The 21,191-nt window shown below is 42.0% G+C and overlaps 3 protein-coding genes across 3 annotated transcripts; 1 reads left to right on the forward strand and 2 right to left on the reverse strand.

The window, feature by feature from the left end:
* Window positions 1-3,255: 3,255 nt before the first annotated feature.
* Window positions 3,256-5,408, reverse strand: LOC114797427 (olfactomedin-4-like). The gene is made up of 5 exons (XM_028992386.1): window positions 5,186-5,408; window positions 4,925-5,047; window positions 4,532-4,750; window positions 4,270-4,423; window positions 3,256-4,156 (listed from the first exon to the last, which is right to left on the reverse strand). Exons 1-5 carry the CDS (start codon window positions 5,246-5,248, stop codon window positions 3,321-3,323), a joined length of 1,395 nt encoding a protein of 464 aa, XP_028848219.1. The 5' UTR covers window positions 5,249-5,408; the 3' UTR covers window positions 3,256-3,320.
* Window positions 5,409-7,382: 1,974 nt separating this feature from the next.
* Window positions 7,383-9,789, forward strand: LOC114797432 (olfactomedin-4-like). The gene is made up of 5 exons (XM_028992394.1): window positions 7,383-7,669; window positions 8,194-8,352; window positions 8,429-8,641; window positions 8,720-8,852; window positions 8,926-9,789. Exons 1-5 carry the CDS (start codon window positions 7,637-7,639, stop codon window positions 9,735-9,737), a joined length of 1,350 nt encoding a protein of 449 aa, XP_028848227.1. The 5' UTR covers window positions 7,383-7,636; the 3' UTR covers window positions 9,738-9,789.
* Window positions 9,790-12,903: 3,114 nt separating this feature from the next.
* LOC114797399 (SE-cephalotoxin-like) lies at window positions 12,904-20,552 on the reverse strand. Its single transcript, XM_028992344.1, has 6 exons — window positions 20,537-20,552; window positions 17,195-17,278; window positions 14,441-17,064; window positions 13,991-14,130; window positions 13,695-13,810; window positions 12,904-13,260 (listed from the first exon to the last, which is right to left on the reverse strand). The coding sequence occupies exons 3-6, from the start codon at window positions 17,052-17,054 to the stop codon at window positions 13,131-13,133; spliced, it is 3,000 nt and encodes a 999-aa protein (XP_028848177.1). The 5' UTR covers window positions 17,055-17,064; window positions 17,195-17,278; window positions 20,537-20,552; the 3' UTR covers window positions 12,904-13,130.
* Between the last annotated feature and the right edge of the window lie 639 nt (window positions 20,553-21,191).

Here is a 21,191-nt window from a genome sequence, read left to right on the forward strand (position 1 = left end):
TCAGGAGACGGTTGAAAGTCGAGAAAAGTTTACCGCGGAGAAAGATTACCGCTGTGTCTGAGAAGGAGACTAAGTCTGGCTCTCCACAAGAGAAATTCACCTCAACCTTAGCAGAAAGAAACTCACTCCCTGGTTCATCAGCCCATACCTTGTCTCAGGTAAACCCAGTAACATTCAAACTGAAACTCCCCATTCATCTACATATTCATGTTTCATGTGTCCCTCCTTAGTCCAGTCACTCGGTGTCCACTGCATTTAGATGGCATGGGCGTGCCTACAGGGGCCGGAGATTCATCGATTCGCTGAGACGTGGGGCCAGGTAACAATATTGGGTGGACTAGGAAGGCTACGGCCTGGAGAAGCGGAGTTTGGTACCAGCCGAGGATGTTCTGCATCCGGCCTTGGTGGAGCGCTTGCTCCAGCCCTTGCGGGCCTAGAAAAAAGACTCCAAATGTGTTAGGTTCAGCCCTGTTGTGTGACTAAAGGACACATTCAAATCAAGTAAATTCAAGGGATTCTTTTTTTCCTGATCTTTAATGTCATCTTGATTTATTTCTGTCATAACCAACTTTTCTTATGTTGCCCTTCACCAGATAATGTCATGTAATGTGTGGGGTGCTTGTCCATGGGCTTACCCTTGATGGACAGAGTGGCGTCCTGTCGAAGACAGTCTTATACACAGCAGCTGGTATCAGTAGATATGTTTCATCAAGCAATATCTGTAAAAGGGTTTCTTAACTATTCCCTGGGTGGGTGGGCGTGTCACACTGTTTAAAAAAATAGAGAATTGTGCAACTTCGACATGAATGATGCAGGCTTGCGTAATACCTGCATTGTTTCAACATATTTCCTACTTAAGGAGAAATTAACTGCATACATTGCCGTTTACTTGTTTGTGTATAACTTTTGATCAGGCAGATCTGTTGTCTTTTTCTTAAACATTTTATAATTACTTCAAATGTATCAGCATTAAGGGTCCCATAACATGAGACTATTTGCTTATATATATATATATGAGATTTCTCCAGATATGAGGGCTGAAGATCGGCTCTGTAGGTTCCAGATCTCACAGGGCTTATGAAGGGAAGCGGATGAACACACCTGACGCTTGTTACACAAGGGAGGATACCTGGGAGGGGAATGTGATTAGGAACCCACAACCTCATGTGAATGAGGTACCACCAAGTGCACACTTCTTGATTGGGATTTAACCAGGACGCCTTCCCTAGGAGTACTTCTGTCCTGGAAGTGAAGGCCCGCAAGGGCTGGAGCAAGCGCTCCACCAAGGCCGGATGCAGAACATCCTCGGCTGGTACCAAACTCCGCTTCTCCAGGCCGTAGCCATCCTAGTCCACCCAATATTGTTACCTGGCCCCACGTCTCAGCGAATCGATGAATCTCCGGCCCCTGTAGGCATGCCCACGCCATCTAAATGCAGTGGACACCGAGTGACTGGACTAAGGAGGGACACATGAAACATGAATATGTAGATGAATGGGGAGTTTCAGTTTGAATGTTACTGGGTTTACCTGAGACAAGGTATGGGCTGATGAACCAGGGAGTGAGTTTCTCTCTGCGGAGGTTGAGGTGAATTTCTCTTGTGGAGAGCCAGACTTAGTCTCCTTCTCAGATGATACCCAGATATTAGGCTCAATGGAACCCCTAGTCGCCTAAACATTATGGACCACGGTTGGCAAGAATGTCCTTTGGGATGCCGTACACTCTGAATAAATTATGGAACCATGCCCGGAGGGCAGAAGGGAGTGAACGAAATTTACATTTACATTTACAGCATTTATCAGACGTCCTTATCCAGAGCGACTTACAATCAGTAGTTACAGGGACAGTCTCCCTGGAGCAACTTAGGGTTAAGTGTCTTGCTCAGGGACACAATGGTAGTAAGTGGGATTTGAACCTGGGTCTTCTGGTTCATAGGCGAGTGTGTTACCCACTAGGCTACTACCACCCCAACAACTCCCCTTCGACCATCAGAACCGTACCTGTTTGGTTCCGGCAGAAGTACAGAGTCCACATTGTTTATTGCAAATTTAGTTGCTAAGCTTGCCGAATACATTCCAAATTCTGGTGATCAATGCTTAACTCGAAGGGATGTCTCACTTTATCCAGCAGGTGGTTGTATTCCTCCAGCCTTCACGGCCAACAATTCCCAGTTACATAATTCCTTCCGGGGTGAACAAGGGTGAAGCTTCCTGTGTTTTCCACAGTACTCTCACGCTACTCTCCTTGCTAGGTTAGAGAATGTTGTTGGGATTAAGGACATCAATGGCGATTCGTCTTCATATAGTAAAGTAGATTTTGGTGTTCCACAAGTTTCTGTCCTATTTTCCTTATACATGTTACCTTTAGGTGACATCATTCACAAACACGGTATTAGCTGGAAGGGGGTCCCTGGAGGGTCCAGGGTCCCTTCCCTGGAGAGGGGTCCCTCTCTGTATCACTCCTTTTTTTGTTGTAATGTCACGTCTGCGACATTTCATTGTTGTGTGAATTATAACACAACAATGGGAACAAAATTAGACACGAGGGCCGAAAACAGTGAAAACGAAAGGGGAAAATCGGTTCACCAAGATCTCCAAAGTTCCTTATAACCGCCCTCCCGACAGCTCCCAGGTGTGTCTCCAAACTGCAACCAATACCGACAGATAACCTGATAACCTGCATGTTGGTTTTGGTAATGGGCGTGGTCACATCTGTGTACAAGGGGAATTACATTTTACATTCACATTTACATTTATGTCATTTGGCAGACGCCCTTATCCAGTGCGACTTACAACATGCTTTCATGTCACCATCAATGAAGTGATCAGTTCTGGTTCACTAGGACCATGAATACAATAATTTTATTCACAGGCCCAATGGCGCGGCCAACAGCATATCTTTTGAAAAAATGGGGAACAACTATATTAACGTTATAGTAAAATATTTGTGTCCCCACCAGACAGGCTGTGTACTCCAGCCTGTCTTCTGACTTGCTACAGTTCTGAGCTATTATGGTAATTGCCTTTAGTTATAGTGTGATACCGATTTCAGTGATTTTCATGTGTGCACAGAAGTTTTATGTCGTCCCATTGAAACCTTCATGGGTGTGAGGTGCATTAGCACAAAATCTCTGTGTTTTTTCCTCGAGTCGAGCGTTGCGTCCTCCCTGCCCAGCGTGCCGCCATGACAGAAACAGCATGCTTTGCTCATATCGAATTTTCTTAAATACAGTACATTACAACAACTTACAAAGGCTGAGAGGAATATAGATTTATTTTATTTATGATGGGTATATCTGTGCAATATCATGCATTAAAACATTAGAAATTTTTAAAAATTGTGTCATACGTCAGGACATATGCATCGCTGTAAACATACAGTTTACGGTCTGTTGGATCGTAGTTGAGAGACTGAATGTTTGGATGCATCTTTTTCAAATGAATATTCACATTGTAGTTCTCCAGTCCAGTCTCTGTGTCAAACGAGTAGAAGATCTCCTCCGTCTCTTTATCTACATAGCGGGTGGCATAAAGCACACCACACACCATGAAGGTGTTGGTAGCCGTACGTTTGTGTAGAGAAGTGAGCCAGGCTTGGCCCAGTGATGGGGGAGCCCCAGGTATCACCTTGTTTATGATCACATTGCCATAGTTCTCTGGAGAGGTGTACATCACCCAGACGCCAGACTCATCAGTGGCCAGGTCCAAGTCAGTGTGTGGGTAGCAGGCCTCCAGGTGGCAGAAGGGGAACTTGTTGTTAAACCCAGAATTTTTGGGAAGGGCCACCGAGGTGACTGTGCGATCGGTCATGTTAAAGGAGCAGACAGAAGGTGTGTTGTAGCAGCCATAGTAGAGCGTGTTGTTGTACAGCACTACATTAGGGCCATGGATAGTGTTTGTGGTGGGGTTTGAAGGAGCTATTGTTACATCTCCCATATTTGATCCAGCAATCAGGGCACTTAGACCTGAGTACATACGGACATAGTTGGCGAACACATTACTACTAGTCAGAGCCACCAGCCAAAACAATTTCTCCTTTCCAGCAACAGGCACTGGGTCCCGGCCCCAGGACCCATAAGGATAAGATGTACCATACTGGGTGGCTGTATAGACCCTGGGTCCTTCTACCTTCACAAGGTGACCTTGAGGACATTTTTCTGGACAGAGAGAGAATCAACATATTAATAATTGTCCATTTCATATTAGCACAAATTCCTTTTGTATATTTGTACCAATTAAAACATAAGTTCAGTTAGCAATGTAGGCTGACCTGTAGGCTGTGTCGGGGGCGGAGGGGTAGCGTGAAGTTGTTCTTGGCACTGTATCAGACTTCTCTTCAGACGTTTGTTCTCCTCCAGTTTGGTTGCCACATGCCCATGATCAAATTTCTCAAGCTCCTTCAGCACAGTGCTCATGTGCCGCAGCTAAAGTGTAGTGAGGAAATCTCAGAATGAGGTCATGCTCCTCTAACATGAGACAATTCTTACCATCTTACATTTTCCCAGCATTTTCAGAAAAGATGCATAGCAAACCTGGGCACTAGTTTCTCCACTGAGTCTCTGGTGGTTTTGGTTTGTGCCGTTGAGTTTGGCAACGAGCTCCAGAATTTCTACCAGCTCGTTCTCTATGATCCTCAAAGAGACTGCTCCATACAGGCCACCGTCATCCTCGCTCTCCAGCAGAGCCATGTTCTCCTGCAGATGCACGAGGCGATGGTGCAAACCCAGCAGCAGAGCATCCACCTCAAACATCTGCAGTTCAGTGCAATCAGTTATATTGTGCTGACATCCACATTTCTATAATCTATTATCATATTTAAGCAAATACTGTCAATCCCTTAAAATAATTAAATCAAATAACTGCAGTTTCTGGTAAATTAGACCTGGTTTGCTCCTCCCAACACATAATCCGAAGTGTGTGTGCACCTTTGCTGAATTGATGCTGTAGTTGGATCGTGTAGCAGCCACTTGAATGCTTTTCAGCTTCTCTGTCGGGAAGGTTTCCTCCGAGTTTATTAGCTCACACACACAGTCCCTACTGCTTCCAATCTGAGAAGGAAAAAACCAGGGCATTCATGAAATAATCCTGTAGCAAGTGGACAGTGACAGAATAATCATCACAACATTGATTTAAAAAATCTATTTATCACAGCTGTCCACTGTTCATGCTGCGAGGTTCTTGCTTACCTGTGTGAGGAAACTAGAGATGACGACGGCAGCCATCCAAACGGACACAGGAGAACAGTTCATTGTGTCAGCAGGACCAGTAGCAAGATATCTCGTGCAAGTTCTACAGCATTAAGAGCAAAATCACAGTGGTTTGGAGAAACAGAAGTAAACCAGTTGAATTGAGATGTAAATTCGTGACAGAGGACGTGCTCAACATGCTAAATATGAGGAAACCAAGTTGCTCAATGCAGTTTTTTCCAAAATCTCTTTCAGACAGTTTCCTTTTCAGGTAGTTTTATTAGAGAAAACAATACTTTGCAATTGTCAAATCTTAAATCTAAAGTTTTACAGGGAAAAAGAAATTAAGTTCTCTGGTAAGGTAAATCCTACATCTATACTGTATTTATGATTTTTTTTTAAAGATTCAGACAGTTCAGACATTTTTTTTCTCCAAAAGATGACACTGCTTCAGATAGTAAAAAGTTTAGTGGTATTACTATGGTAAGCAGACCAAATATGGGACAATGTGGGACAGGTTATCAATGAGAATGAGATATCATAAAACATGTATATATATATTTTTTATATCAAACATAGGAGATAACATAAAAAGATTCAGACCTTTGATAATACACACACTGTATTTGATAATACATCGCACACTGTACTCAGAGAGCATGGGATTTTTTTTCCATTGTTTACAATTTCGAATTGATGCTAGTGAGAGGCATTTAGGCAAAATAAATCACAGTTGTAGGTTTATTTGCCGCTTATTTCACATGCACATACAGTACAGGCCAAAAGTTTGGACACCTTCTCATTCAGTGCGTTTTCTTTATTTTTATGACCATTTACGTTGGTAGATGAAGGCACCAAAACTATGAACACATGTGGAGTTAGGTAAATTCATGAAAATAAAGAAAACACATTGAATGAGAAGGTGTGTCCAATGTTTGACCTGTACTGTACTTTTTATTTTCAGGAGAGGATTACAACTTTCAGAAATGCATGGCTGTACTGCATTAAGAGGCAGGTTTTATTCTGAGATTGCTGTGAATTTTTATTAGAAAATGATGTATTATGTATGTTTAAAGCTGCCCTGTTTGTGCCATTGTTGCTTCGAGAGTCATGCTTATGCGTCCAATTTCCCCACCATGTCCGGCCACCGTGACACCAATGAAAAAATCTTTATTATCTCAGTATGCAGGAACAGAAGCATGACTAATGAAACTCAGATATTGTGCTAAAAGTGGGAAGTTGAAACTCCATTTTATGGCAATGGAATACACAATCTGCTTACTCAGTGAAAACTGCTAAACTGTCAAAAACCACCAATGAAGGCCAACAGGATGTGAGATGGAGTGTTGTAATGCTGTGCAGTACGCTGCGAGACGGCGGTCACCTGGAGAATAACTCAAACATTCACATATATGCACTCGCATACATACACACTGATCTGTGTGTTCGTTAATGTAACTGGCAGAATTTCAGTGGAAGGCTAAATTATTATTTACATTATTTTTATTATTTAAAAAAATCTGACCATTTACATTTACAGCATTTCATTTACCAGACGCCCTTATCCAGAGCGACTTACAACTCACACAATGGTAGTAAATGGGGTTTGAACCTGGGTCTTCTGGTTCATAGGTGATTGTGTTACCCCACTAGGCAACTACCACCCACTGACCAACAATGTAATGAAAGAAATCTATTATTATCGTATTTCTCTTTTGTAAATAAAAAAAAGGGGGGATCTTAGCTTAGGATGACAGGAACGTTTATAGGGAGAAATGTCAGCAATTGTGAAATATACAGTATCTACAGTAAGCTACATACATGTTAGACGGTACATAGTGAAACGAACCTGATGCTTCATGTAACATTTAAACAAGTTACATGCTGATATAAATTGCACGTGTTGCCGGTTTGAATCCCGAACTACCAAGGTGCCACTGAGGTCCCCTTGATGAAGGTCCCGTCCCCACACGCTGCTCCCCGGGCGCCTGTCATGGTGCCCACTGCTCACCAAGGAAGACAGTTAAATACAGAGGACACATTTCACTGTGTCACCGTGTGCTGTGCTGCAGTGTCTCACAATGACAATCAAGTCACTTTCATTACTTTCAACGTTGTGAGACACAAACAATGAATCACGCTGCTGGGTTGGCCGGCGTATTGGTGCTCCCTGTTGCGGGTGGTTGGTACCGGTCACAAAAATATTTCTAGAAATGTGAGGGGAGGACTCTCTTTAGTGAGAATGAATGTTATTAGTGTTTTAATAAGCAGTCAAATGGTATCTCATTTTCATTACATCTGCAAGATCAATTTCACCACTTCCACTGCTGGTGGTTTGGTCATTTTCTCTGAGTAAGCAGAGTGTGTTTTCCATTGCCACAGTATGGAATTTCAACATCCCTTTAGTACAATTCAGGACAAGTTTCAGTCTTGTTTCATTCCTCATTCACCATGCTTCTGTTCCTTCTGCTCATCACTTCTACTGTAAGTAGACTTGAACTTGTTATTTTAAAAAAATGATAAAATGATTACTTGCCTATTCAGAAACTCTTGACACTGAAATATCTCAGTTTTAATACTGTATGCAGATGCATAAAGCATTGCAGTGAAGTACATTTTACTGTATAAGGTTTTTGCTCCTAGCGTTGCAATAATATATATTGTATCTCCAAAAATAAAGACTTCGCAATATGAGGTGAACATGATCTGAACCCTAATATTATTTTTTGTGTATTTATGAGATTTTGAGATCATAAAATAATGACTTACTTAAAAGTTTTGCAAATGTCTGTCTGAGTGTGTCAGTCATGCAATAATTATGCATAATATTCAGGTAAAAGGCATAAGAAATGATTACAAATCTACAACTCTTTACGTTGCTTTTTACGTTTTTTTATTGCGTGTAGTATTTATTAACTACACTGTTAAATGTTCATTGGTTAAACTGGTAAACACGGTACTGTAGACATGGCAGTAACGCTCGATATTCTGTGTGCACGTTAACGCAGGGAAGCGCACTCTGCCAGAGGGTGCGAGGGCTACAGAGGAACGACTCGTGTGAGTGTACGGTGAACGCCAGCATGTGGTCGTTCCCCGCAATTCAGTTTGAGAACGTTTCCCAGATAGTCAGGGACTGTGGGGACTCCCTGCAAAAGCTCCAGGCGCAGGTAAGGTTTCACCATTTTAAAAAATTGCGTTCAGGCAGCTGAAATATAAAAAAAATAAATAATAAAATGTCCACAGATTGCGGATACGAATTCACGGCTGCCTCACATGCTGGCCGTCGTTGAGAACGTCACCCAGCGCCTGCGGCCGTTCCAGTACCTCAACGCCAACGGCCTGTACAAGGCCTTGCATCTGAAAGAGCTCAGTGCACAGCTGGAAGAACTCGAAGACACAATCGGTCTCGTGCACAACGATAGTCCCACGGCCGAGTCTCAAAGCCTGTCCCGAGAGGTCGGCCTCAACTCCTCCAGTATTCATGCTTTTTCGGGGTAACAAGCTCCCTAATCTTCGCCATTGCTTGTCTTTCAGATTAGCAAGGCCAAAGTGGAGGTAGGCAAGATGTACAAAGATAACGTCTTTAACCTGGAGACAGTCAGGGAGAATCTGCGGTCGCTGAACAATCGAGTCCAGAGCTGCAGAACCATTTCGAGTGGATTCAGAAGTACGTTTGAATGATGATGTAATGTCGGTGATGATGTACGCCGCGGTTTTATACGCCGTTTTTCACTCCACAGACTCCTGCTCTCAACGGATCATGACCAACATCAGCTCCCCAGTGGTTACGAAGATCAGCCCGTACGGGAAGTCCTACATATCCGGCTCCTGGGGTCGTGAAGCGAAGCAGGGCAGCGAAGACAGATACTGGGTGCAGCCTCTAGTTAGCGGCAACCGGCACGGAAACGTGATGCGGTTCTACGGCTCTTTAGATGACTTCATGGCCTCGAGGAACCACAACGACGAGAACGTGGCGCCGTCCTACTCTCACGCCAACGGAATCCAGGGCCCCGGCACGGCGGTGTACGGCGACGCCGTGTACTACCAGTGCTACAACGCCGGGGAGCTGTGCCGCTACGACCTGAAGACCAAGGCCACCCTGCGCAGGCAGCTGCCCGACGCCGGCTTCAACAACCAGTTCCCCTACTGCTACTACAGCTGCCGCGACTGGACCGACATCGACTTCTCCGCCGACGAGCGGGGCCTGTGGGTGATCTACGCCACCACCAGGAACCACGGGAACGTGGCGCTGAGTCTGCTGGACGCCGAGACGCTGAACATCACGCACACCTGGAAGACGCGTCTCTTCAAGAAGGCCGTGAGCAACGCCTTCATGGTGTGCGGGGTGCTGTACGCCACGCGCTACGCCGACACCTACAACGAGGAAGTGTTCTATGCGTTTGACACGACGACAGGGCATGAGGACAACTCTCTGTCCCTGTCCCTGGAGAAGGTTGCCGCTGGTGTGGCCAGCCTGCAATACAATCCTATAGACAGAAACCTGTACATGTACAATGATGGCTACCTTCTTGCTTTCAAAGTTAGCTTCTGATGTTACGTAATTTTCATGAAGAAACAAAACCAAATAAATAATTCTGAAACAAGTTCACGCATTTCTTACAAAGGCAAATGGTTCACAGGCGAGTGTGTTACCCACTAGGCTACTACCACGCCTATGAACTAGAAGACCCAGGTTCAAACACCACTTACTACCATCGTGTCCCTGAGCAAGACACTTAACCCTGAGTGTCTCCAGGGGGGGACTGTCCCTGTAACTACTGATTGTAAGTCGCTCTGGATAAGGGCGTCTGGTAAATGCTGTAAATAAATAAAATAAATAAATAATGCTGTAAATAGCATAGGATGTATTTACCCTTCATGCAACAAATAACTATATGTTTTATGTGAATATTTTTGGGGAGATCGGGAAGTGAGGCAACCCTGAGATCTGCGGCAGTTGATATTCTTTGCATTTGGTTTGGAACTTTCTCACATTAGCAACCATCCTGCTACACTTCGCGTCCTCGTTCCTTCAGCTGCTCGGCCCCTCTCAATATATTCATGTATAGAATACATGTGCCATAATATTCTGGGTGGTGAATTTGTGAAATTTTTTATTCAGCATTCCCATTAATAAAATATCAACATTAATATATATTATGAACTGTTATCCACATCTGCATTTAAACATAAAACTGAGACATAACCTTTTTAAATCACTAATTAAATGCAATAGTTGAGTGTCAATATACAGGAAGCTGGTGGTAGTAGCCTAGTGGGTAACACACTCGCCTGTAAACCAGAAGACCCAGGTTCAAATCCCACTTACTACCATTGTGTCCCTGAGCAGGACACTTAACCCTGTCTTTCTTGGTGCCAGTCCCAGGCCTGGGTAAATTTGGAGGTCGTGTACATTTACATTTATGGCATTTATATTACGCATTTATCCAGAGCGACTTACAATCAGTAGTTACAGGGGACAGACTCAGGGTTAAGTGTCTTGCTCAGGGACACGATGGTAGTAAGCGGGAATTGAACCTGGGTCTTCTGGTTCATTGGCGAGTGTGTTACCCGCTAGGCCACTACCACACCAACCCTAACAGGAGAATCCGAAATGAGGCAACACAACAACAGGAAATCCCCACTACTGTCACAAAGTATATGCTATAAGTACTATTTCAGCATCAGTATGAACTAAATGTCCTTATCCAAAGATTTCTTTTTCATCTGAAATTTCATCTGAAATGAACTGTGGAAGCGGTGAACCTCAAGCAATCCGTAGAACATGCACTACAAATATTGGGTAGAAAGAAAGAAGTCATTATTCATTTCTTACAGTGAAATGCACTGGTGCTGGATCATGCACGAGGCCTTCCATATTCTACACAGAGTACTAAAAGCACTACTCACTCATAGTTTGAGCAAAAGCGCAGAAAGAAGAAAGGACCAGCAGCAGGAATCGCAAAAGTCAACCAAAGAATAAAAGAAACAGTAACTTCTGCAAAGGTTGAAATGCTAAAATAATAGTAGCATTGAGGAATGTGTCTGTAAGATGTTAAATTATGTTAAATGTGCTAGATTCAATGTTTGGCTATTGTGACAATGCTGAACAAAATCACTTTTAATTGGTATTATATATATATATATATATATATATATATATATATGTGTGTGTGTGTGTGTGTGTGTGTGTACCAATTAAAAGTGATTTTATGTATACTATATAAGTATATATAAGTGGTTATATATATTGGTCATATATGTATATAACCAATTAAAAGTGATTTATATATATACATATAAAATAAATTTATATATAATACCATATATAATTTTATATATATTATACCAATTAAAAGGGATTTTGTGTTCACACACACTCAAAAGACAGATTCAACGCTGCACACCAGCCTTGTAAAAGCAGTCACTGCAACAGTAGTCCACATTGCTGTATATAATACCAATATAACATAATATATAATACCCAATATATAATATCAATTAAAAGTGATTTTGTTCATTATTGTCACAATAGCTAAACATTGAATCTAGTACCATACAAGACCAGCACATTTAACATAATTTAACATCTTACAGACACATTCCTCAATGCAACTATTATTTTATGTAAATATAATACATATATTCATATGTATGTATGTATGTACACACACACACTCAAAAGACAGGTTCAAAGCTGCACACCAGCTTTGTAAAAGCAGTCAGTGCAACAGTAGTCCGCAATGCTGTGTTTGGAGTAAAGCTCCTGCTGTTCATCGCTTTTTCCAGGTCCTCTAAAGCCTTTCCCCATAGTCTCTGCACATAGACATTGCCAGCATGCAGGAATCCTGTAGAGTCTTCCATGCAGCTCCCTGGAGCTAGGATGAAAGTTTCCATTTTACCAGACCATTTCACACATAAATATACACGTAAAAGTGTGAATACACATAGAATGAAAGTTTCCATTTTACCAGACCTTTTCACACATAAATATACAAGTAAGTGTGAATATACACACACACACTCACACACACACACAGTGCATCCGGAAAGTATTCACAGTGCATCACTTTTTCCACATTTTGTTATGTTACAGCCTTATTCCAAAATGGAATTAAATGCATTTTCCCCTCAGAATTCTACACACAACACCCCATAATGACAATGTGAAAAAAATGTACATGAGGCAAATACATGGGCATAAAATGAAAACACTGAAAATGTGACGGCCAGAAGCCTAAAAGTTACGAATAAGTTTTATTAGAAACAAGCTAAAAATTTCATTCCACTTTCACTGTGTATCCCAACGTCTTTAGGACCGTTTTCAAAAAATGCATGACATATAGGGTGTTATTGTCACGACCTCAGGCTCACAGGGAAAGGAGGCGCAAAAGCGAGGCATAACTAGGACACAAAAGAGTGACAAAAAATCACGATAAAGAAAATAATTACATTTAAATGGATCAAACCTTTATGGTTAGTGTCTGAAAAAGCCTGCAGTATTCAACAAAATTACATCTCAAAAGATCTTTGAATCATTTCACCAAAAAATGATGACATGTTGTTAATATCTGATGCACTTATTGACGTGCGTGGCAGAGAAAAGCCACTGAGTCAACATGACTCTGGGGTGATAAAGTAACAGCAGCAGTGTTCCTGCATGTAATTGTATTTTTTCTTCTTGTTTGAAGGACATTTTATGTAAAAAGGGGCCTGTGCATGATGCTCAAAGCTTTTTATTTTTGCAAACATCATCAGAAATGAACAGAGGCATAAGCAAGAAATCTTAGATATACTATTATCAGGGGACAAGGCCCAGAGTCAACATAAATGCTGATCCATCTCCTCGTTTTTCATCTCAAACCGTGCATAGAAAATAATATAAGATAAGATGATCCTTAAGGCAACTGTTGTAGGATTCCTGGCAGAATAGCATCAGATGCGCTCAGACACAGGCGCGTTTTACTAGAGAGTAGTAATGTTCGTCTCTGTAGCCCACGTTTTCATACCCAATGTGGCACAGGAAGCCGCTACGGGTGTTGAAGAGTTTTCCTGGAACACCGTTGTTCTTGGCACTACAGGGAAATGAAGACAAAAACGAAGATTTACTTTTATTATCCATCCCACGTCAGACACTATAACGCAAAAAAAAAGTGCTAAAAATTAGTATAATTTTAAGATCCAGATCTCGTTTATGGAATAAGTACTCATGGTGATTTTCTGAATGTATGTTTGGTGTGTTTACTGATAAAATTACAGTAATGCTCGACATATTATAGTCAGTAACGATAACGGCGTTGTAATGATGGAAACAAAATCGGTTAGACTACCGTTTCTGAAAATGTACATGTTTTCCCAGTATATTCACTATTTCCCCGATATTCCCTTCACTGCAAAACAGTGTGAGTTTTACAGACTGATTGATGTAAACGGTCACATTTGGCGTGGCGTCTGGTCCTGTGCAAATCAGCTCGATTCGAGGCCTTCTGGTGGTTTGGCATTCACTTACCTGCACACATAAACCATGACGCCGGCCCAACGCTTCGCTTCAGCCACAAACACCATGTTAGATTGAACACCAGACACCCACTCCACTCCTTTGCCTCCACAGGGGTCAACAAGAACCTGCAGGAACACAAATCCGGTCCTGAAGACAGAGTTCTGCACGATGTTGCAGTAAACGGTTCTTTGGTTTGTTTCTGACTGCTGACAGCAGTGAACATGTTTAAAGGGGAGAAAGTGCAGAGATTTGAAGGATCTCCATGGGCATGAATTCCCATCACTTCACAGATCACGGTTATTTACCTCATAGCTTGTAGCCCGGTGCTCTTTCCAACCCCATTCATAGTTACAGTAGCGGTTTTGCCAAATCCAGCCAGAACTTATTCCCCCGTCAGGATCAGTGGCGCGGCAAACCGCATATCCTTTCATAGAGTAAACTGCATCTGTAAAAAAAATATTTTCAACTTCGGTTAAACAGAAAATTCAATTAAAAAAAGTTGCATTAGATAAACCAAGTAATGAATGCATCGAACGTAACGAGAAGTGAAACGATTGTCGTTGGGTAACAATGCAGCACAACGCCCAGTGCACACAGTGAAATGAGTCCTCTGTATTTAACCAGCACCCCTAGTGAGCAGTGGGCACATTCGAACTGGCAACCTTCTGATTACGAGACCGCTTCCTTAACCGCTAGGCCACCACTGCCCCCATGGTATTCTAATGTTTTATTAGAATAAAAATTAATTTACTTACTCGCTGGGATTCCTGATGTGGGCACCCATCGTAGGTCCTGATACCGGCAACCCTGACGAGGATCGTCTCCCTTCCACGGACTAATGCAACTGCACTTTGGATCGTGGTTGGTGGTGGAGCACCTTGCGTTCACTCCGCATGTAAGTACGTTGCATCCCGGTACACATTTACCGTTATCGCAGACTTCGTCATCCTTACACACCGCGCTTTTGGTGCACGTGTCACATTTTTCGGGCCTGAAGGAGCTGCATGGCTGGCGGTCGCAAGTAGAAACCTGCTTGTCTGCGAGACGGAACTTCCACCCGGCAGGACACGATGCTGCACACGTTGTGGTGGTTTTGGCGTGAGTGCAGCTCACGCTTCCCCCCGGAGGTACAACGTAGCAGACGGGCGTGGAGTCCCACGTTCCCTGTGAGCAGGTCACTTTGGACGGTGCCGCCACGTAGCCTTCGGCGCACTGGACACGGACCTGCTGAAGGTCTGTACTGTGGTAAGGCTTCTCGCAGAATTCATTCGCGAGATTTTCTGCTTTGAGAGAGCCACAGCCTTTTTTGTTGAAGACCCCACGCTGCTCCTCAGTAAATTTCTTGGACATGTCCATCAAAAGACGCGACTCCTTCAGGTTCCCCGTGACAACCAAGTACTTCATCCAGGACAAAATGGCCTCCTTTTCCAAAGCAAACATGTAACGTAGGAAATCATCCATTTTGTCTCGGTAGGCTTTGCTGCACTCCACCGGATTTTTGCCTTGTGGGTCCAGAAGGAGTGAATTACGAAAAGCATCCAGAATATTCTGGTTGTATCCAAACCCGGATCCTTTCATCATATGGTTGTACTGTGTGAACATGAAGGTGAACTTGTTTTCTCCTGAGCTGAACAGTCCAACATCAGAGACGAACTGCTGTTGAGTCACAGTGCCGTCCCGCAGGTGGTTGTGCAGAGTCACGATGTACCGGAACTTCTCGATCACGCTGTTGTACTTCACCAACACCTGAGTCCAGTGGATGTCATGTTGGACGGTCTCGATGAGGTGCCTGGTGTACTCCTTCAGGTCCTTGATGCTGTGGTAAACAGATGTCATATCTGGAACAAACTGGTAAATTATGCTGTCAATTTGGTCTTCAACTGCCAAATAATCAATTTCGTTCTGGACACTCATCTCACAGGTCGGGCCGTGGAACATCTTCTGGCACTTGCAGAACCCTTCCGTAGTGTCTTTGATTTGTTTGCATTCTCCGTTCTGACATTTCAGTTTGGAGCAGGGAGGGTTCTCCACAACGTCCTTGCTCTTCAGAAACAAACGAATGGTCCTGTGGTCGGTGTCTATAAAGTAAAGCGGTGTGCTGCATTGTAGTTCTATGTCAGCTGCTTTCGTTTGAGCAAAATCGTCTCGTATCAGAACAGCATGGAGGAACTGTACATGATTCATGATCTTGATGCCAACAATTTGAACCAGTTCATCCTTCATTGTCTCGCAGGTTATCTGTGGGAAGACATCTTTAAACTGAACTTTTATATCGTCTTTGATTCTTTGATTGACGGTGTAGCCCTTTTCTTGATGAATAACATGAACAACAGTCTTGTCTTGAACCAGGAGGCTAATGGAGCTTCCAGATGAATACTCACCCTTGGCATCTTTTGGATGGGCAATCACTGTCCATTCATACCACTTAAACTTCTGGTCCAAATGCTTCTTAATCTTTGATGCCAGATCTTTGTTATCAGAGAATGGCTGTGTCCCAATTTTGGTGATATCTTTTTCTGCCCAGGTCTCAAATCCATCAGCACAGTTGATCAAGGCATCCTGTATGGCTGACAGAACGTTGCCAAGTTCTCCCTCGGCCTCTTTGGCCTTGGCTGCAGCATCATAGCCCTTTAATTTGTAGTAGAAGAGATTTAACTGGAGCCCTGAAACCATCAGAGCTGTGAAGTAAGAGGAATACTGAGTCAAGATGGCGAAGTCGCCACTGGACTTCTGAACAACGAGCTGCAGAAGATTCTTATTCAGACTGGACCCATGGCTCTCTGTGATGTACTTGTAGAGGTCTGCAACACTGCTTTCGGTCGCGGTGCTCTCGTAGAAGGTAGTAAATCTTTCTGCCAGTCTTGTCTTCTGCTCTTGTGTCTTGGCAGCAGACGCACTTGCTATAAATTCTTTCAGCTTGGCCCAGGAGTTTCTGATGTTGTTCTCGTCTTTACTGTAGACACTTGCGTAACTCGCCCACTCCATTTCCTTTCCCAGGGTGGATATCTGGAGGGACATGGAGTCCAGTTTCCTGTTCACCTCTGCAAACTGCTCCTTTAGAAACTCTAAAGTGGGATCAGATTGTGGAATAAAAGCAAAGATGAAGCTAAGCAGAGCACCAAAAAAGTGGAGACTTGCTGCCACTTTGGCGAGTCCATCGAAGACCTTCAGGACTTTCTGAATCATTTGTGTTGCTTCCTTAGTTTTTGTCACAGCTTGTGTGAGCTCATCAAGGCCTTTCAGCAATTCTTCACAAGTAGTCAAGCCCTTCTCCACTTTAGATATTTGATCAGGATCTACATTTGCAGTAGAGAAGCTGTTGTACAACAGTAGATAGACCACAGCTATGAAGGTCTTTGAGATGCCCATTTTAACTTTTCTAAAAAACAAACATACAAAGAATTAAATGAATAAAGAACATTTCATTATCTTGATTTATTTCTGTCATAACCAATATTTTTGCATATGTTGCCCTACACCATATAATATCATGTAATATGTGGGCTTACCCCTGGTGGACGACGGTGCGTCCTCTCGAAGACAGACTCTCACACAGCAGCTGGTATCAGTAGATAGGTTTCATCAAGTAATACCTGAAAAAGTCCAGAAAGTGGCTTCTTATCTATTCCCTGGGTGGGCGTGTCACATTGTTTATAAAAAAGAGAGAATTGTGCAAGTTCGACACGAACCGCGCAGGCTTGCCTAATGCCTGCATTTTTTCTGTTGCTATACAAAGTCACTGCACACATTGCAGATTGTGTAATTGTATAAATACCGATCATACTGATCAGTTGCCTTTTTCCTTACTGCTTTATAATTACTGTTAATGTCACAGTATTAATCATATTTTTGACAGATGAGCAAAACAATTTTTTTTTTAAATAATCTCTTGATTAATTACAATGCATCTAATCTAAAGATTTAAACATTGATTGACTAATACAGCAATTTATACGATCTATTTTACATATCTGAATGAAATTTACATATCTGAATGACATTTAATTCACCACTCACAAATATATTTCTTGATTCAGCAACAAATGTAACAAGATTCACAAATATATTTTATGACTTACAAATAAATGTACACCATTCATAAAAGCATTTCTCGACTCAAAAATAAATTGATCTGATGCATAAATGTCAGTGCATTTAATCACAAACCAATAAACCTGCATTTACAAACCACCATATATATTTGTGAATACCCTTACATTTATTTGGGGATTTTTCAAACGTCCCTGACGGCGCTCATATATTATATGTATACAGGAATTTAGAAATATACGTTATATACAGTACAGGCCAAAGGTTTGGAGGCACATTCTTATTAAATGTGTTTTCTTGACCATTTACATTTTCCATGACCATTTGCATTGGTAGATGCTCACTGGAGGCATCAAAACTATGAATGAACACATGTGGAGTTATGTACTTAACAAAAAGTTGAGATGGTTTGGGGTAAGCTGGACCAACAAGTGCTAAACACCTTTGGGAACTCCTTCAAGACTGTTGGAGAACCATTTCAGGTGACGACCTCTTGAAGCTCATCGAGAGAATGCCAAGAGTGTGCAAAGCAGTAATCAGAGCAAAGAAACTAGAATATAAAACATGTTTTCACTTATTTCACCTTTTTTTGTTAAGTACAGAACTCCACGTGTTCATTCATAGTTTTGATGCCTTCAGTGAGAATCTACCAACGTAAATGGTCATGAAAATAAAGAAAACACATTGAATGAGACGGTGTCCAGACTTTTGGCCTGTACTGTATATTCTGATATTTTTATTTTAACAACTCCCATCCCATGAATTTTTTATATTATGCATTCGGCATATTGTCTATGCTTTTGTTTTTTTGCTGCTTTTATCTTGTACTTTCTGCTGTGACAATGTAAATTTCCTGCTTGTGGGACTAATAAAAGATCATCTTATCTTTATCTTATTTTGTACTTTTACTCAAGTAGAAATTTAAATGGGGGACCTTTACCTTTATTTTTTTTTTTTTTTACCATGGTAACTTTACCATGGGTAACTCTACTTTAACTAAAGTACATGGTTTGAACAGGGCTAAGTACTGAGCCCTGAAGGACCCCAGTCAAGAGCTTGTGAGGTACAGATGTGGTCCCCTTCATTAACCTGCTAATTCCCAAGCTCCTGAGAATGTTCAGGAGAGTCTTATGGATGACTGTGTCAAAATCTGGACTGAAAGGTCCACAAAGATTAGCACTGATGACAAGTTTGCTGATCTAGCAGCATGTAGTTTTTCTGAAACAGCCAGAAGAGCAGTCTCTGCGCAGTGGGCAGCTTTGAAACCAGACTGATTTGGGTCCTGCAGGTTGTTCTGTGTAAGCTTTTGATTATAGATGTTCTAGGGTTTTTGAAAGAACAGGTAGGAGAGAGACTGGTCTATAATTGCGAATGTCAGAGGTATTGGCGGTGGATTTCTTAAGAATTGGGATAATTCTAACCTTTTTGAAGGCTGTTAGGATGAGATCAGATGTTATGGACTTCTTAAAGATGGATGTGATGAAAAGGAGGAGGTCAGCATTGCAGAGAGATTGCAGCATTGTAGAAGGAAATGGATCCAGTGAACAGGTGGTGAAGAGTTGTAGAATCTCATATTATGTCAGGGCAGAGAAATGGTCCAGTGATTTCTCAGCAATTATTTAGGATTGAGCTGAGGGAATTGATGGTTTCAGCAGAAAGGAACATATGCCATGTAATTTCCTCTATTCCCTTAGTGCTGCTCGCAGCACCCTACGATTGGTATGTATTGTGGAAGATTAGAGTGTCTGTGGCTGATTTAAGCAGTTGGGAGGAGACGGATTTGGGTTTGGGATGAAGCGAGAAGCAACGGATGAGGTTGAGTTGAGATCACGTCGAGTGAGGTGGTGATGGTTGTTGGTTTTTGGTGGAGAGGGCAAGGTAATAAAACCAAAAATGTAATAACGTCAACCAAAACATCAGAATGTCCAAAGATCATGTTTTTTTTTTTATTGACTTATTTTTACAGTTATATACACCACAATATGGTTTGGTACTAAACTTGTCATTAGTGCAAACAAAAAAAACACACACACATCAGTCTCTAGCAATCAGCATTTCTAAACAGGACATGTAAAGACCACAGAAAAATCAAGTAAAGATCATTTGGCTATTTTGTCCAGCAAGACGATGTTAATTAGGATTTTAAATGACTTTTTGGTTAATAAAAAAAAAGAGAGAGAAATGCGTGGTAAAAGTCCCTGAGCTGGCAGTCCAAGATGGCACTGTCGTCCACTGTCGTCCACGTCCATTAGCTTTTAACAAGATTTTTTTTTTTTCAAAGATCATTTATTATCCAGATCTTACAGTCCTCTAAAATCTAAATTAAAAGTGATTGCTGTCTGAACAGCACACAGAGAAGATGAGATCTTTAAGGCATCAGGCCACAATTTTTTTTGTAGGTCAGAGGCGAAGAACTTAAAAAAAACCCTGCACTTGCTCAAACTACATAAAAAACGGAAACGTAAAGGCCCATTCGTGCTCCATGATAAAGACTGATATGGATAACCAACAATGACCAGGTGGTATTTCAAGAAAGTCAGAAGATAAGATGGAAGATTTTGAAGGCTGCATGAAATGATAAGAGGATTACACATCTCCCTAATGGGCATGCTGCTTAACCGGCAGTTACATTATTATTATTATTATTATTATTATTATTATTATTTGGAAAGATTGAAATTAACGTTTGAAATAAGCATTGTTATTAATGCAAGCAAAATAAGGCGCATGAATGAGCCTTAAGATGAGTTTCATGTCTACCAGATGTCTGACGGTTGCAGATGATATTCTCACATTCTCACCATAGACCACTGGATGCACAGTACCCCTAATACCAGATGCTGGGCAGTGCAGGTTCTTTCCATTCACGTCGAGGTTCAGCTCCAAATGGTCATATGTCAGTCCCTGCAGGGACTGAAGCACAAGCAAGACCCGTCTCATGCATAATGTGCATCTGAGGCCATACAATTTACATTTCATGTAATTTACCAGACGCCCTTATTCAGAGCAACTTACAGTCAGTAGTTACAGAGACAGTCCCCCCCAGGAGACACTCAGGGTTAAGTGTCCTGCTCAGGGACACGATGGTAGTAAGTGGGGTTTGAACGTTTGAACCTGGGACTTTGTGGCCTTCTGGTTCATAGGCGAGTGTGTTGCACACTAGGCTACCAGTTAATGACCAGAGGTTAAATGGCCAGGCGTCCTGTTACCTTTTGATATAATTTAAATATACTTATGTGTATTTAAATATATACCTTTAAATATATATTTATATATATTATAAATTATAATTCTAATTGCAAGATGGTTTTGAGTAAATTACATGTTTACACAGTTACTGGCTCACGTGTTGACACTGGCAAACATCTGCAGAATGTCACCACAACATCGCCCTCTTGAGGCAAACTGTTGGCGGGCAGTCGGTTCTTCTCCTCGTCATTGTGGTAAAGTGAGCCG

The sequence above is a fragment of the Denticeps clupeoides genome, chromosome 9 (assembly GCF_900700375.1).
Source record: "Denticeps clupeoides chromosome 9, fDenClu1.1, whole genome shotgun sequence".
Lineage (NCBI taxonomy): Eukaryota > Metazoa > Chordata > Actinopteri > Clupeiformes > Denticipitidae > Denticeps > Denticeps clupeoides.